This window comes from Bactrocera oleae, chromosome 5 (genome assembly GCF_042242935.1).
Source record: "Bactrocera oleae isolate idBacOlea1 chromosome 5, idBacOlea1, whole genome shotgun sequence".
In the NCBI taxonomy this organism is placed as follows: Eukaryota; Metazoa; Arthropoda; class Insecta; order Diptera; family Tephritidae; genus Bactrocera; species Bactrocera oleae.
The window spans coordinates 12,433,605-12,449,326 of NC_091539.1; the positions used below are offsets into that span (position 1 = coordinate 12,433,605).

The 15,722-nt window shown below is 38.7% G+C and overlaps 1 protein-coding gene across 1 annotated transcript; it reads right to left on the minus strand.

Annotated features, from left to right (window-relative positions):
• Positions 1-873: 873 nt before the first annotated feature.
• LOC106614222 (mucin-2) lies at positions 874-11,798 on the minus strand. Its single transcript, XM_070109690.1, has 3 exons — positions 10,677-11,798; positions 7,612-7,743; positions 874-7,509 (listed from the first exon to the last, which is right to left on the minus strand). The coding sequence occupies exons 1-3, from the start codon at positions 11,716-11,718 to the stop codon at positions 1,076-1,078; spliced, it is 7,608 nt and encodes a 2,535-aa protein (XP_069965791.1). The 5' UTR covers positions 11,719-11,798; the 3' UTR covers positions 874-1,075.
• Positions 11,799-15,722: the final 3,924 nt, after the last annotated feature.

The following is a 15,722-nucleotide window of genomic DNA, read 5'->3' on the forward strand; positions in this document are numbered from 1 at the left end:
AGACACAGCTCGTCACCATGATCATTTATATACACATTTTATAGGGTCTCTGAATAATCCTTCTGGTTGTTACAAATTTCGTGATAGTTTTCATATATTTTGTTCAGCGTATTAAAATAAGATGTAATTAAGTAAGTTTAAGATTTTTTTGTATTGCTTGTCCTATGTTTTTCCTTAAAAACGGAAGCCAAAGTATTGCATAATATTTGGATATGATTGAACAACAAATTGTATTCAATATTCCAGAAGAAGATAGATAAATAAAACACGAAGCCTCACGCTAGGTCCTTTCGCAAATTATCAGCCAGCCAGCCAGACAAAGGGAACTGGGAATGTACTCAGCGAAAAGTATAAAATTTAGTGCTGAGCCTAAAATTCAGATTTTCACAGACAGAAGTGTACGCATTTCGAATTCTTCTAGGTAATACTATTTTTAAACGCGCTTAAACGTCGAAGTCACCTAAGGGAGATTCAGTTACGTTGGGAAGCATCAGGAAAGCACATTATTTGTTTTGGTCTTACGAGTCATGCGAAAGCATGGTCTGTGTCATCCACTGCCAAAGGAATCGCAGATGTCCAGAGTGGTGTGGTTTCCTGGGGTCCAGTCTGAATAAATAGGAGTTTAATATACTATAATCTGTAGATCGTGGCTGTGCTGCAGTACTCAGCTACATAATTCCTACGACAGATCGTTCTAAATTATGATATTTAAACCGGATTTCATTCGGAAAAATGGTGTTATCTCGATAATCGTGAGAAAATACAATGTCTTGGAAAATGAAAATACACGAAGAACTTCTCACTTTAAAGCTCTCTTGGGAGAATATACTATTATCTATATCAAACCAGCTATAAAAAGTATTTAGTCTATGATTGCATCAACAAACAAGATTTTTTATTGCTATTTAACTAAAAATTTATAGATATGGACCAAGAAGAACACTTTCAAAACCAGTTTCTCCCTTGGGTCTTTGATCATATAATTACTTAAAATCATTATATTATAAAAATCTAGATACAAATGAGGTTACGTTGACCCTGCGATACGGAAATTGAACTGCGGAAGCTGTAACGGTCAAATATTTATGCCGGAAACAGATCCCAAGGACAGCGGTAACACTGCTTGTTGCGGTAAAATATTTGTTTGTGCGGGCATTATTCTTGAAACAGATCCCAAGGTAAGCGGTAACACTGCTTGTTGCGGTAAAATATTTGTTTGTGCGGGCATTATGCTTGAAACAGATCCCAAGGACAGCGGTAACACTGCTTGTTGCGGTAAAATATTTGTTTGTGCGGGCATTATGCTTGAAACAGATCCCAAGGAAAGCGGTAACACTGCTTGTTGCGGTAAAATATTTGTTTGTGCGGGCATTATGCTTGAAACAGATCCCAAGGAAAGCGGTAACACTGCTTGTTGCGCTAAAATATTTGTTTGTGCGGGCATTATGCTTGAAACAGATCCCAAGGACAGCGGGAACACTGCTTGTTGCGGTAAAATATTTGTTTGTGCGGGCATTATGCTAGGAAAAGTTCCAAAGGAAAGCGGTAACATTGCTTGTTGCGGTATAATGTTTGGTTGAAACGGCATTATAATCGGCACTGAGGCAAGTGCCGCAGATGATAGTAACGGTTGTAGATAAGATTGCGCTGGCATCCTACCCGCTTGAAGTAAACAATTCTGGCTTTGAGGAGCCAAAGTATTAGAAACTGGGAGTGGTTGAATAGGCATAAATGGCATGCATGGAAAGTTTGAAAGACAATTCTGTCCAGCAGTTATTGGACCAGGTGAGCAAGGTGATGTCCTTCCCGGGAAGCTGCAACAGTTACCAGGTGGTGGTGGGCATGTACATGAAGGAGTCGCAGCAGGATTTGGCGCGGGGGTATCCGGTAACGTTGGTGGTAATGTTGTAACAATACTTGGTGGCATTGTCGTTGGAAGCGTCGCAGGTAGTGTTGTTCTCAAATCGTGTACAGACATATTTATTGGCACTAAAGTTTCTGTAGATTGTGTTGTTGGTACTATCGTTGGATCTGTTGGTGTCACAGTCGTTATTGTTGAAGTTGTTGTAGATGGAGCTTCTGGTACAGTCGTTAGATTTGTTGGTACTACCGTCGCTGGCGCTAAAGTTGTCGTAGGTTGTGTTGTTGGATCAGTTGCCGGTACAGCCGTTAGCGCTACAATTGCCGTTGATTGTAATATTGGTACTGTCGTTAGATCAGTTGGTGATGCCGTCGTTGAGGCTAAAGTGGTTGAAGGTTGTGTTGTTGATCCTGTTGTTAAATCTGTTGGTTGTACAGTCGTTGGATCTGTTGGTGTTACAGTCGTTGGTTGTGAAGTTGTTGAAGGTTGTGTTGTTAGATCTGTTGGTGTTGCAGTGGTTGTATTTAAAGTTGTTGAAGGTACTGTCGTTGGATCTGTTGCTGGTACTGTCGTTAGATCTGTTGGTGTTACAGTCGTTGGTTCTGAAGTTGTTGAAGGTTGTGTTGTTGGTACTGTTATTGGATCTGTTGTTGATCCTGTCGTTGGATCTGTTGGTGTTACAGTCGTTGGTTCTGAAGTTGTTGAAGGTTGTGTTGTTGGTACTGTTATTGGATCTGTCGTTGATCCTGTCGTTGGATCTGTTGGTGTTACAGTCGTTGGTTCTGAAGTTGTTGAAGGTTGTGTTGTTAGATCTGTTGGTGTTGCAGTGGTTGTATTTAAAGTTGTTGAAGGTACTGTCGTTGGATCTGTTGGTGTTACAGTCCTTGGTTCTGAAGTTGTTGAAGGTAGTGTTGTAGGAATAGTCGTTGGATCTGTTGCTGGTACAGCTGTTAGTGCTAAAATTGCTGTTGAATGTAATACTGGTACTGTCGTTAGATCAGTTGGTGATGCAGTCGTTGAAGCTAAAGCGGTTGAAGGTTGTGTTGTTGATCCTGTCGTTAGATCTGTTGGTGTTACAGTCGTTGGATCTAAAGTTGTAGTAGGTTGTGTTGTTGGTCCCGTTGTTGAGTCAGTTGGTTGTACAGTCGTTGGATCTGTTGATATTACAGTTGTTGGATCTGTTGGTGTTACAGTCGTTGGTTCTGAAGTTGTTGAAGGTTGTGTTGTTGGTACTGTTGTTGGATCTGTTGTTGATCCTGTCGTTGGATCTGTTGGTGTTACAGTCGTTGGTTCTGAAGTTGTTGAAGGTTGTGTTGTTGGTACTGTTATTGGATCTGTTGTTGATCCTGTCGTTGGATCTGTTGGTGTTACAGTCGTTGGTTCTGAAGTTGTTGAAGGTAGTGTTGTAGGAATAGTCGTTGGATCAGTTGCCGGTACAGCCGTTAGCGCTACAATTGCCGTTGATTGTAATATTGGTACTGTCGTTAGATCAGTTGGTGATGCAGTCGTTGAGGCTAGAGTGGTTGAAGGTTGTGTTGTTGATCCTGTCGTTAGATCTGTTGGTGTTACAGTCGTTGGATCTAAAGTTGTTGAAGGTTGTGTTGTTGGTACTGTTGTTGGATCTGTTGTTGATCCTGTCGTTGGATCTGTTGGTGTTACAGTCGTTGGTTCTGAAGTTGTTGAAGGTTGTGTTGTTGGTACTGTTGTTGAGTCAGTTGGTTGTACAGTCGTTGGATCTGTTGATATTACAGTTGTTGGATCTGTTGGTGTTACAGTCGTTGGTTCTGAAGTTGTTGAAGGTTGTGTTGTTGGTACTGTTGTTGGATCTGTTGTTGATCCTGTCGTTGGATCTGTTGGTGTTACAGTCGTTGGTTCTGAAGTTGTTGAAGGTAGTGTTGTAGGAATAGTCGTTGGATCAGTTGCCGGTACAGCCGTTAGCGCTACAATTGCCGTTGATTGTAATATTGGTACTGTCGTTAGATCAGTTGGTGATGCAGTCGTTGAGGCTAGAGTGGTTGAAGGTTGTGTTGTTGATCCTGTCGTTAGATATGTTGGTGTTACAGTCGTTGGATCTAAAGTTGTTGAAGGTTGTGTTGTTGGTACTGTTATTGGATCTGTTGTTGATCCTGTCGTTAGATCTGTTGGTGTTACAGTCGTTGGATCTAAAGTTGTAGTAGGTTGTGTTGTTGGTCCCGTTGTTGAGTCAGTTGGTTGTACAGTCGTTGGATCTGTTGATATTACAGTTGTTGGATCTGTTGGTGTTACAGTCGTTGGTTCTGAAGTTGTTGAAGGTTGTGTTGTTGGTACTGTTGTTGGATCTGTTGTTGATCCTGTCGTTGGATCTGTTGGTGTTACAGTCGTTGGTTCTGAAGTTGTTGAAGGTTGTGTTGTTGGTACTGTTATTGGATCTGTTGTTGATCCTGTCGTTGGATCTGTTGGTGTTACAGTCGTTGGTTCTGAAGTTGTTGAAGGTTGTGTTGTTGGTACTGTTATTGGATCTGTTGTTGATCCTGTCGTTGGATCTGTTGGTGTTACAGTCGTTGGTTCTGAAGTTGTTGAAGGTAGTGTTGTAGGAATAGTCGTTGGATCTGTTGCTGGTACAGCTGTTAGTGCTAAAATTGCTGTTGAATGTAATACTGGTACTGTCGTTAGATCAGTTGGTGATGCAGTCGTTGAAGCTAAAGTGGTTGAAGGTTGTGTTGTTGATCCTGTCGTTAGATCTGTTGGTGTTACAGTCGTTGGATCTAAAGTTGTAGTAGGTTGTGTTGTTGGTCCCGTTGTTGAGTCTGTTGGTTGTACAGTCGTTGGATCTGTTGATATTACAGTTGTTGGATCTGTTGGTGTTACAGTCGTTGGTTCTGAAGTTGTTGAAGGTTGTGTTGTTGGTACTGTTGTCGGATCTGTTGTTGATCCTGTCGTTGGATCTGTTGGTGTTACAGTCGTTGGTTCTGAAGTTGTTGAAGGTAGTGTTGTAGGAATAGTCATTGGATCTGTTGCTGGTACAGCTGTTAGTGCTAAAATTGCTGTTGATTGTAATACTGGTACTGTCGATAGATCAGTTGGTGATGCAGTCGTTGAGTCTAAAGTGGTTGAAGGTTGTGTTGTTGATCCTGTCGTTAGATCTGTTGGTATTACAGTCGTTGGATCTAAAGTTGTAGCAGATTGTGTTGTTGGTCCTGTTGTTGAATCTGTTGGTTGTACAGTCGTTGGATCTGAAGTTGTTGAAGGTTGTATTGTTGGCACAGTCGTTAGATCTGTTGGTGTTACATTCGTTAGTTGTGAAGTTGTTGAAGGTTGTGTTGTTGGTACTGTTGTTGATCCTGTCGTTGGATCTGTTGGTGTTACAGTCGTTAGTTCGGAAGTTGTTGAAGGTTGTGTTGTTGGTACTGTTGTTGGATCTGTTGTTGATCCTGTCGTTGGATCTGTTGGTGTTACAGTCGTTGGTTCTGAAGTTGTTGAAGGTAGTGTTGTAGGAATAGTCGTTGGATCTGTTGCTGGTACAGCTGTTAGTGCTAAAATTGCTGTTGATTGTAATCCTGGTACTGTCGATAGATCAGTTGGTGATGCAGTCGTTGAGGCTAAAGTGGTTGAAGGTTGTGTTGTTGATCCTGTCGTTAGATCTGTTGGTGTTACAGTCGTTGGATCTAAAGTTGTAGCAGGTTGTGTTGTTGGTCCTGTTGTTGAATCTGTTGGTTGTACAGTCGTTGGATCTGAAGTTGTTGAAGGTTGTATTGTTGGCACAGTCGTTAGATCTGTTGGTATTACAGTCGTTAGTTGTGAAGTTGTTGAAGGTTGTGTTGTTGGTACTGTTGTTGGATCTGTTGTTGATCCTGTCGTTGGATCTGTTGGTGTTACAGTCGTTGGTTCTGAAGTTGTTGAAGGTTGTGTTGTTGGTACTGTTGTTGGATCTGTTGTTGATCCTGTCGTTGGATCTGTTGGTATTACAGTCGTTGGTTCTGAAGTTGTTGAAGGTAGTGTTGTAGGAATAGTCGTTGGATCTGTTGCTGGTACAGCTGTTAGTGCTAAAATTGCTGTTGATTGTAATACTGGTACTGTCGTTAGATCAGTTGGTGATGCAGTCGTTGAGGCTAAAGTGGTTGAAGGTTGTGTTGTTGATCCTGTCGTTGGATCTGTTGGTGTTACAGTCGTTAATTCTGAATTTGTTGAAGATTGTGTTGTTGGTACAGTCGTTGGATCTAAAGTTGTAGTAGGTTGTGTTGTTGGTCCCGTTGTTGAGTATGTTGGTTGTACAGTCGTTGGATCTGTTGATATTACAGTTGTTGGATCTGTTGGTGTTACAGTCGTTTGTTCTGAAGTTGTTGAAGGTAGTATTGTTGTTACTGTCGTTGGATCTGTTGGTGTTACGGTGGTTGTATCTAAAGTTGTTGAAGGTAGTATTGTAGGTACTGTCGTTGGATCTGTTGCTGGTACAGCCGTTAGTGCTAAAATTGCTGTTGATTGTAATATTGGTACTGTCGTTAGATCAGTTGGTGATGCAGTCGTTGAGGCTAGAGTGGTTGTAGGTTGTGTTGTTGATCCTGTCGTTGGCTCTGTTGGTGTTACAGTCGTTGGATCTAAAGTTGTAGCAGGTTGTGTTGTTGGTCCTGTTGTTGAATTTGTTGGTTGTACAGTCGTTGGATCTGAAGTTGTTGAAGGTTGTATTGTGGGCACAGTCGTTAGGTCTGTTGGTGTTACAGACGTTAGTTCTGAAGTTGTTGAAGGTTGTGTTGTTGGATCTGTTGGTGTTACAGTGGTTGTATCTAAAGTTGTTGAAGGTAGTATTGTTGGTACTGTCGTTGGATCTGTTGCTGGTACAGCCGTTTGTGCTAAAATTGCTGTTGATTGTAATATTGGTACTGTCGTTAGATAAGTTGGTGATGCAGTCGTTGAAGCTAAAGTGGTTGAAGGTTGTGTTGTTGATCCTGTCGTTGGATCTGTTGGTGTTACAGTCGTTGATTCTGAATTTGTTGAAGATTGTGTTGTTGGTACAGTCGTTGGATCTAAAGTTGTAGTAGGTTGTGTTGTTGATCCCGTTGTTGAGTCTGTTGGTTGTACAGTCGTTGGATCTGTTGATATTACACTTGTTGGATCTGTTGGTGTTACAGTCGTTGGTTCTGAAGTTAATGAAGGTAGTATTGTTGGTACTATCGTTGGATCTGTTGCTGGTACAGCCGTTAGTGCTAAAATTGCTGTTGATTGTAATATTGGTACTGTCGTTAGGTCAGTTGGTGATGCAGTCGTTGAGGCTAGAGTGGTTGTAGGTTGTGTTGTTGGTCCTGTCGTTGGCTCTGTTGGTGTTACAGTCGTTGGTTCTAAAGTTGTTGAAGGTTGTGTTGTTGGTCCTTTCGTTGAGTATGTCGGTTGTACAGTCGTTGGATCTGTTGGTCGTACAGTCGTTGGTTCTAAAGTTGTTGAAGGTTGTATTATTGGGACTGTCGTTGGATCTGTTGGTAGTACAGTCGTTGGTTCTAAAGTTGTTGTAAGTTGTGTTGTTTGTACTAGCGTAGGATCTGTTAATGCTATACTTGGATCTGTTGGTGGTACTGTCGTTGATGCTAAAGTTGTTGGAGGTTGCGTTGTTGGATCTGTGATTCCTAAATCTAATTCCGGAGCCGCCGAAGGTATGACGAAGATCTGAACTTTTCTTCCTTTAATGCATAATTCGTTAAGTATGTACACAATTACAATTTGAGAAAATAAAGAATCAGAATTTATTTTTTTCCGGTTGTTTAAATTCTAATTTCACTTACGTGCGGAAGTAGATCTTGCTCTGCGTATATTTTTACGTACGTTTGTCAATGTCAGCAAAGTACTCCAGAAAGGACTTTGATGCCAGTAATTAGTAGTATGGCTGACATCTCCTGGAGAATTATAGATAACCGCTGTGGTTTTATCATAATCACAAACATATTGCTATATAACGTAATACGTACTGTTATGTCTCCAGGCACTGGTTTTCAATATTTTGCTCAGCAGTCCAATAGGTCGGACATCAAATTCATTGGTAGGCGGATTATTGTTGCTTATGATGTTTGGCTCATTAAGCGCTGAGAATTTGTAGTTTTTATTGAATTAATATTTTACGAAAACTCGAAAACTAAATCGAATAGTAAATGATTTTCACAATTACCAATCTGCTCTGTTTGGAATGGATGTGCTTCACTGGAATGTAAAAGGAGGAGTGTTGCCACCAACAGTCTTATAGTGTCAGATCCCATCACAGCTCTTACTTTTTTAGAATTGTTTTCTCTGAAAATATATAAAAGCAACTTGATAGGGAAAAGTGTTTATACTCTTTTTCTTTAGCTTGGTTTATCAGCGCAAGATTTTTATAGTATAACTACTTTGACAACCATTATCGCGGTCTGTGTAAAGAGCGTGGATCTGGAGCTCGAATTTCAAAAATACCTTTCAACAGTATTGGTTCTTCGATAAACGGAGATGTTCAGTTTTTGTATGAAAAAAAAACCTTTTTGAAGATTCGTCAACCCCAGGTCTTAAAAACGGCAGGATAATATTAAGATTATTACTGTACATTTAAAGGATAATTTAGTTCCAAAGGCATTGGGTCTGCTTAATCAGGAAGCAATCTGGATTAATATTTGACTCCTGATGCTTACCTCAACCACCTATTTCGTTTTCTGTTTCGACCCTTTGCAATCACAAATTATCCTCAAAGCTTACAAGCGCACTGAACTGGAGCCTCAATTATTTCGATTAGCCTCACGAACAAATTTTTTTTAAACTGGCAGTCAGTGGGTTCGACTGCTTAAATTTATAAATACGCGCGTACCTCGCAGCACGTTGAAAAATGTGCGTACAATTGTCGAACGTGCTTATATTGATACACGTAACTGTAAAATAATAAAAAATTATGTGCTAAAATATTTTGTTAAACTATTAACTGAGAAATTACAATTAATTGGAAAAAAATTACGTTTTTTGGTGAAACTAGAAATCTATATAAAGTATTCATACATGTGTAGATATTAAAAATTCTTGACCGTAACCTTAATTGTTTTTAATAACTAATTAATAAATATGTACAAAATTTATATGAAATCTAAAAAAAAAATTTAAAAAAAAATGCATTTCTAGTGTTAGTTAAGCTAAGTATTTTTTCATTAATTTTGATCCGAACAACGAATGATCAAACTCCTCAATACACCCATCATCAGTATCTTAAATCTTCACAATAAAAGAGAGATCAAAGGTAACTGCCTACCCGGTTTGTATTGGAATATCATAGAACTTTTTCGCTCAGACAGAGCGAGAACCGATTCCATATCTTACCGTGATTGTCGTTCTGGCAGTCAAACCATGATCATCCATAAAGGGTTCAAGTTACCTGATGCATACCTCTATTCTAATCTACCTGGAGCAACATAGATGACATTCGCTCAATTACATTCTGGAGCAGGTTAAAATTCTACAAATCAAGACATATGACTGACATACCAAATATGGGTATGATCTATCACCTCTTTTTCAATGGTTGTCGTAGACAATACTGAAATAATTTGAGATAACTATTGTAAACGAGTTAGAGTCCCGAAATCGATATATTTTACTATTACTCCAGAAAATACTCTACTCTTTTTATTAAAAATATTTTCAAGATCATTAAATATTTCACCGTACTTGCTTTTGTAGGTTCGGTGCTTATAGAAAGATAAATTGTATTTAAGTAAACCTGGAGATATAGTCGGCAACACTTTTTACCTAAGTAGTACCTAATTTTACTTTTTGAAATATACATACAATCTCATTGAGTACGGTACGATAAAACATCGACTCAGTGCTATTTATTCACCTCCAAAAATTTTCATTACATTTTTGGGTAATATGAAAAAGACATAGTGTGAGAGAACCTGGAAAGTGATACCTTTATTATGGAAATTGCATTTGTTTTCATAAAAGGCACTGCTAACTGTAAATATAGAAAAATTTATGACAGAGAACGCCAATATTCTATTTTGGCCAAAGTGAGGTTCTTGTATTTGTTCTTGTAATCCATATTAAATGTTCCACAGAAAAAATCGCCTTCAGTAATTTTTAGTTAACAAAGAGTGCATTTCTTGACGTGATTTACTTAAGGGTGCGTTGCTTCTTGAGGGTTTTATATGAGATTATTCTTGTCAGAATGATACGGAATGGTTTGATATTGTCTGACGGGACAAAAACGGTTAAAAAACCTTTTTCGAATAGTCGACAGGAGTCTTAAATCTAACCAGTCGAAAAAGTTGGGGTCTATAGTCGATGAAAGAATCGTCAAGTTTCATCGTAATACCAATAGAGTGGTAAAAATTGCAGTTTACTAAGGCTAAGTCTAAAGTACAAGCTCTGTTCTAATCTACTTTATACTATTATTTTAAAAATTCCAATAACTTCTAAAACATTACTGTCTTTGTAAGTTATGCACGGCTGTGCTTAAAAACAGCACTATATTTTGTGATTTAGTGTCTACCATTCCATCCGAAGTGAGTACAATGGTCTTGTAGCCGGTGTTAAGTTCTAAGTCAATAAACATTTAAAAAGTGGTTTCCAATAGCGGTCGTCATGTAACGATGTTAATTCGAATGTATTTCAAATAGTCAAAATATACTTCTTAAGATTTTCCGAGCTTTAGGCTCGCTTAAAGCTTCCCACATGACAAAGTAGGAACGTAGGTTTGCAAAATACTTAGTCAAACTTGCATAACAATTTTAATAAATTTTTTAGTTTAAAATACAATTACAATTCTTAAAAAAATAGCTATCTCTTATCTAAGCTACAATATAATACGCTATGTTAAAGACACCTAATTATCCATAAATTATTGGCCGACGAATCGATGCACGCGATAAGAATTTATGGCTTGGTGCTGGGTAATGCACTGGCTTCCTGGCATAAACATTCTTTCCAACGCAGCAACCATTACGTTTAGGTGTTTCTTTTCTATTGCAAAGACGCCCATTGCAACGCTGTGCTGCGTACGTTGCTGGAAGTGGTTTCGGTGGGTGAACTATGCGCGGTGTTATAATCCTTGCTGGAGCTGTTTGCCGCGGAAAACATACTATACGAGTACTTCTTCTACTTCCAGCCAATCCATTATCGCTTATTCGTATACAATTATTAGGCGCTGAAGCTCTGGTGTAATGGGCCACCGATGGATAACTATGAGGAACTTTAGGTCGAGAGTACACATAGGAAGATCGTGGAGGGGCTATATGATATGGAGGATACTTTACGTAGAGTGGGTGAGGTGGACAAGGAAGAATTGTCGGACGAACAGTTGGAGATATAGTAGGAGGAACAGTGGGTGTGGAAATAGGTGGTTCAGTAGGTGCAGCAGTTGGTGCTGAAGTTGGGGGAGCAGTTGATACAGCAGTTGGTGCAGCATTTGGTGACATAGTAGGTGGTGAAGTTGTTGGTACAGTGGTTGGTTCGGTAGGTGCTACAGTTGGTGCAGCAGTTGTTGGCACAGTAGGTGGTGAAGTTGTTATTACAGTGTTTGATGCAGCAGTTGGTGGTACAATGGTAGGTGCAGCAGTTGGTGGCACAGTAGGTGTTGAAGTTGGTGATACAGTAGTTTGTTCGGTAGGTGCTACAGTTGGTGGCACAGTGTTTGATGCAGCAGTTGGTGCAGCTGTTGGTGATACAGTGGTAGGTGTAGCAGTTGATCGCACTGTAGGTGGTGAAGTTGGTGGCAACGTAAGTGCTAAAGTTGGTGATACAGTGGTTGGTTCAGTAGGTGCTAATGTTGATGTTGCAGTTGGTTTTGCAATCGGTGACACTGTTGTTGGTACGATGGCTGGTGCACATGGTGGTATAGTAAGTTGTGTAGCTGGTGGAATTTTCGGTGATATGGTGATCATTGATGAAGTTGTTGATTTCGTTAATATAACTTCATCAGTGGGCGCCTCGCCAGGAATAATGAAAGTTTGACCATTTCTTATTCTTTTACGATGACCTTTGAATTGTGAAGAAAGTTTTCAATATGTTTGATCAAATATTGTTATTTAATGTGAATTTTCAAATACATACTTTTTTTTAATTTTTTCGTACTGTTTGGTGTATTAGTTACAGACCTAATCGTTCGTTGACCAGTTAGGGGCTGTTGTGCTATCTTAAGATGAGACGTATATGCTTCGAGTTTGGGTATACTTTTGGAAAAATATATGGCGTAGTCGCTTCTAGCCTTTTTCGGATTAAGTACTGCAAGTATTATATACGAGTACAGAAAGTTATTATTGGCCATCAAGGTTCAATAATTATTCTTTTTTTTATACTTACGCCTCTGACTTGAGCTGCTGTTACGGGTTCTGGATTCAAGTGCTGGAGAGTTGGTTATATTTTGGTAGCTTGCAGCCAGAATATCATTATTTGAATTAGTTCTTATTTCCAATTGTAGAAATCTTTCTTCAGCTTTAACGAAATTGGTGCCATAGCAGACCAAAATTGCGATGGCCAGTAGCAGCCAACTGGCCTCGGATCTCATAACTGTATTGTTTGCGTGTTACGGTTAACGCTTTAATATTTTAGAAATATACTACATCTTACAAATTAATTAAAGAAATAAGTTGTTTTAATTTGGCTTTTCAGAATCCTTGTGTACAGAAGAAGTCCCTTTTAGGCCACTCACTATAAGCTATCTTTATTGATTCTTATATTCCCTTAATTTCGCATATTCTTCAGACGTTTTCTGGTATAAGCAGCTCTTAAAGTAGATCTTAATCTAATATGCCACTACTAAACTTCTCAGCATTCCACATGGCTCTGCTTAGAATTTATAAGCTGTCTTGATTTCACCAAATTTTGCCGAATCGAAAAAACAACTGGTATAAAGCAACAGATTGGCATAATGAAATAGAGTTGGAAATAAATATGAGTTATTCAGTTAAACTTTAATAGTGAACTTAACTGAATAGCTCAGCTGCTGCTTTCTCATTCGACAAGAAAGCGGAGATCATTTGCAAACAGGACACTTCTAACCATGGGCCAAGCCTTATATATCAACAAAACATGAGCATACCACAAAATTCAGATTACTAGTTGATTCGTTTGGATGATGGAAGCTCTCAGATAATCCAAGTACAGGTTGGTTGGTTTCACCAAGAAATAGCACTACCAGCAGCAAGTTCTTTCAAGTTGGTACATCTGTTGTGAGAACACATGCAAAGTTACAAGTCATTCCGTCAATTAATTCTTTGTTTACAAGCAATTTGAAGTTGACGTGTCAGAGTATTTTTTTATTATTTTATATGGAAAAAATTTAATATCGCGCAGTGATTAGATTCTTTGTTTTAAAAGGTTTAAAAGCATAGGAAATTTATGAACAATTATAAACGTGGTCGTAGTAGGCTTGAAGACAATCCACGCGAAGGACGACCAAAAACCGTAACCACACCAGAAATCATTGAGCAAGTTCATAATATTGTTAGTTAAAATTCAAGTTTGACTAAGCTTGAAATTGCTAATGCCATAGAGAAACCTTAAACAATTACTTCGTGGAAATCGTTTTTCGTTAAATGAAGAAGTCTATTATAGCCGTGACGAGTATTTTTCAGAGCTTCCGGAAAGTTATTATAGGGATGGCAAAAAATTATTAGAGGATCACTGGAATAAATGTATTAAAGTTAAGGGAGACAAGTATACCAAGAAGATTTTTTTATATATTGTAGATAATCCTTTGCAGAAACACGAGTACCCTGGTGTAGAATTTGGCTTAACCTTATTATTTCTGCAGTCGTATGTCTATTGTAATAATCTGTTGGAAAGCTTGGAGCCTTTTACATTGAAATTGTGCGTCGTCTAATCTCTTTAAAATATCAAATGTTATTTTGAAGGTATCTCTCGTTGTACAAAATCATTTTGTTTACACTTTTAGATTGTTTTTGTATTTCAAAGCATTTTTTTAGCACTAAAACCTCGTCTGTACCAAATATTTGCGAGACGTGCCACCTTGCAGTTCTCGGTCTATTTATTCACTTGAGCTTTATTTGGACACAAAGAAACAAATCAGCTCGTTTAAAAATTTTTCTCTTCTAATGATTTTTAGTCACTTACGTGTGTACACTGCACGACTGCGTGCATAACTGTTCACTGAATTTTCATAATTTCAAATAAATGTTTATATTTACTATCGCCCTTCTTGTATTTCCGTATTTTTAAGCTGCGAACGTGCTAATAAAAAAATAGTTGTGCATATTTAATAAAGTCTATGGCAGCATCATATGCGTTATTAAACAATAGAAAATATATAATAGTATTGTACAAATATAAGAGGAATTCAACACATCGAATTTGTTTAAGTTTGAAAAAAGTTCAACATAGGCGAACCTGTTCTTTATATTTTAAAATTTTTCGTCCGAATCAATAAAATCGTAATTTTTTCTTAAAGTAGCTGTTGAGCATCTAATAATGTCAAAAAAACAGAGAGTGTTGCGAGCAATCAGCCTCATATATATATATATATTATAACACCAAAGTCTAAATATCACGTAATTTTATTATTATACAATACCGACTTCATAGCAGACTGAAAATTAAAGAAAAACTTATTTCTAACTGCGGTTTTTTTCTTGGTAGGCAAGACTAATATAAATAAGATCGTGAAAGACCCAAAATTGTGAAGCTTTCTGGTAAAACCGACTACAGAAATGATTAAGTAAGTTTTCTACGCTAAATAGATTCGATAGGATATTTATGGCAGATACATTACTGCAAAGGCCGCTCTAAGGCTCAGAGAAACATCATTGCATCACTGACACAACTTGGACCACTGCATCGCAGAGGCTACTCCTGGTATCTGTTTCTACGGCCACGTACCAACGAGGGATATGTGGATGGGGAGAAGTCGCTGGTGCAAAGTCACAGTGAGCTTTTTCACAAATAGATTGAAGCTAGGAAAGAAGGCTGAAGAGGAAGATTTCTGTATAGAGCTTAACTTTAGGCTAACGGACTATTTCTAGCAAAAGTACCTGCTATTAGCAGTAGACATACTGCTCCGAAGTGCAGCTTCTTTCAGGGAGGTGAGACGCCTCAAAGTTAGTCAAGGAATGGCTAACCTCACAAGCTTTATCATCAAGCTACTTCATTATCCGACTCGTTTTGGAGCCTGGTCATAGCGGAAACACTGGGAACTGTATAGCCGATGAGCTACCAAAATGGGGCACCCTTACTAATAACATCGGAATGGGAACGAGTTGGATTCCCGTTGTCATCATACACTGGACATATGAACCTCGCGTGCCCTTAGCAGGCGTTGGTCAACAATCATCCTGTGCATGACTGTGAGATCCCTCTGACCTAGAGTAGAACGAAGGAGATTTACTAAACTGTCGCCCTTAGCAAAGTTTATTTTACCGCAATCGTAGAAGTTCATACTGGACATTGTCTAATAAGCATTCATGCTATAAGGCTAAGAATCCAGTCGGACGCAAACTGTCAAAGTTCTAGAGAACAAGCTAAAGTGTAAACATCCTGGCATTTTCTTCTTCGTTGTTCAGCTTTTACAAGACTGAGAGCGAAATTTTTCGGCGGTCGTACTTTCCACAAACCAATAGACATAGCCGAAACTGACTTTAGCCGCTTCAATAAATTTGTGATCGGCTCAAAGCGCTTCATCGATTTATGAGAGACTTCATGATACATTTTTTAGCACTTTTAGGTACCACAACGGACCGGTGTTCTGAGCCGTCGAAGTGAAATCACCGTTATATTGCAAAAAATACGCTCTGAAATATTCCAGCGCTTGCGGACATATATAAAGATGACTCGAATAAATTGAGTGCATAAGATTAAGGTTATGGCATATGGGATTCAAAAAATCTAACTCCATAGACGTATTCTAGACTTAACACAATGAGTTATTGAGGAA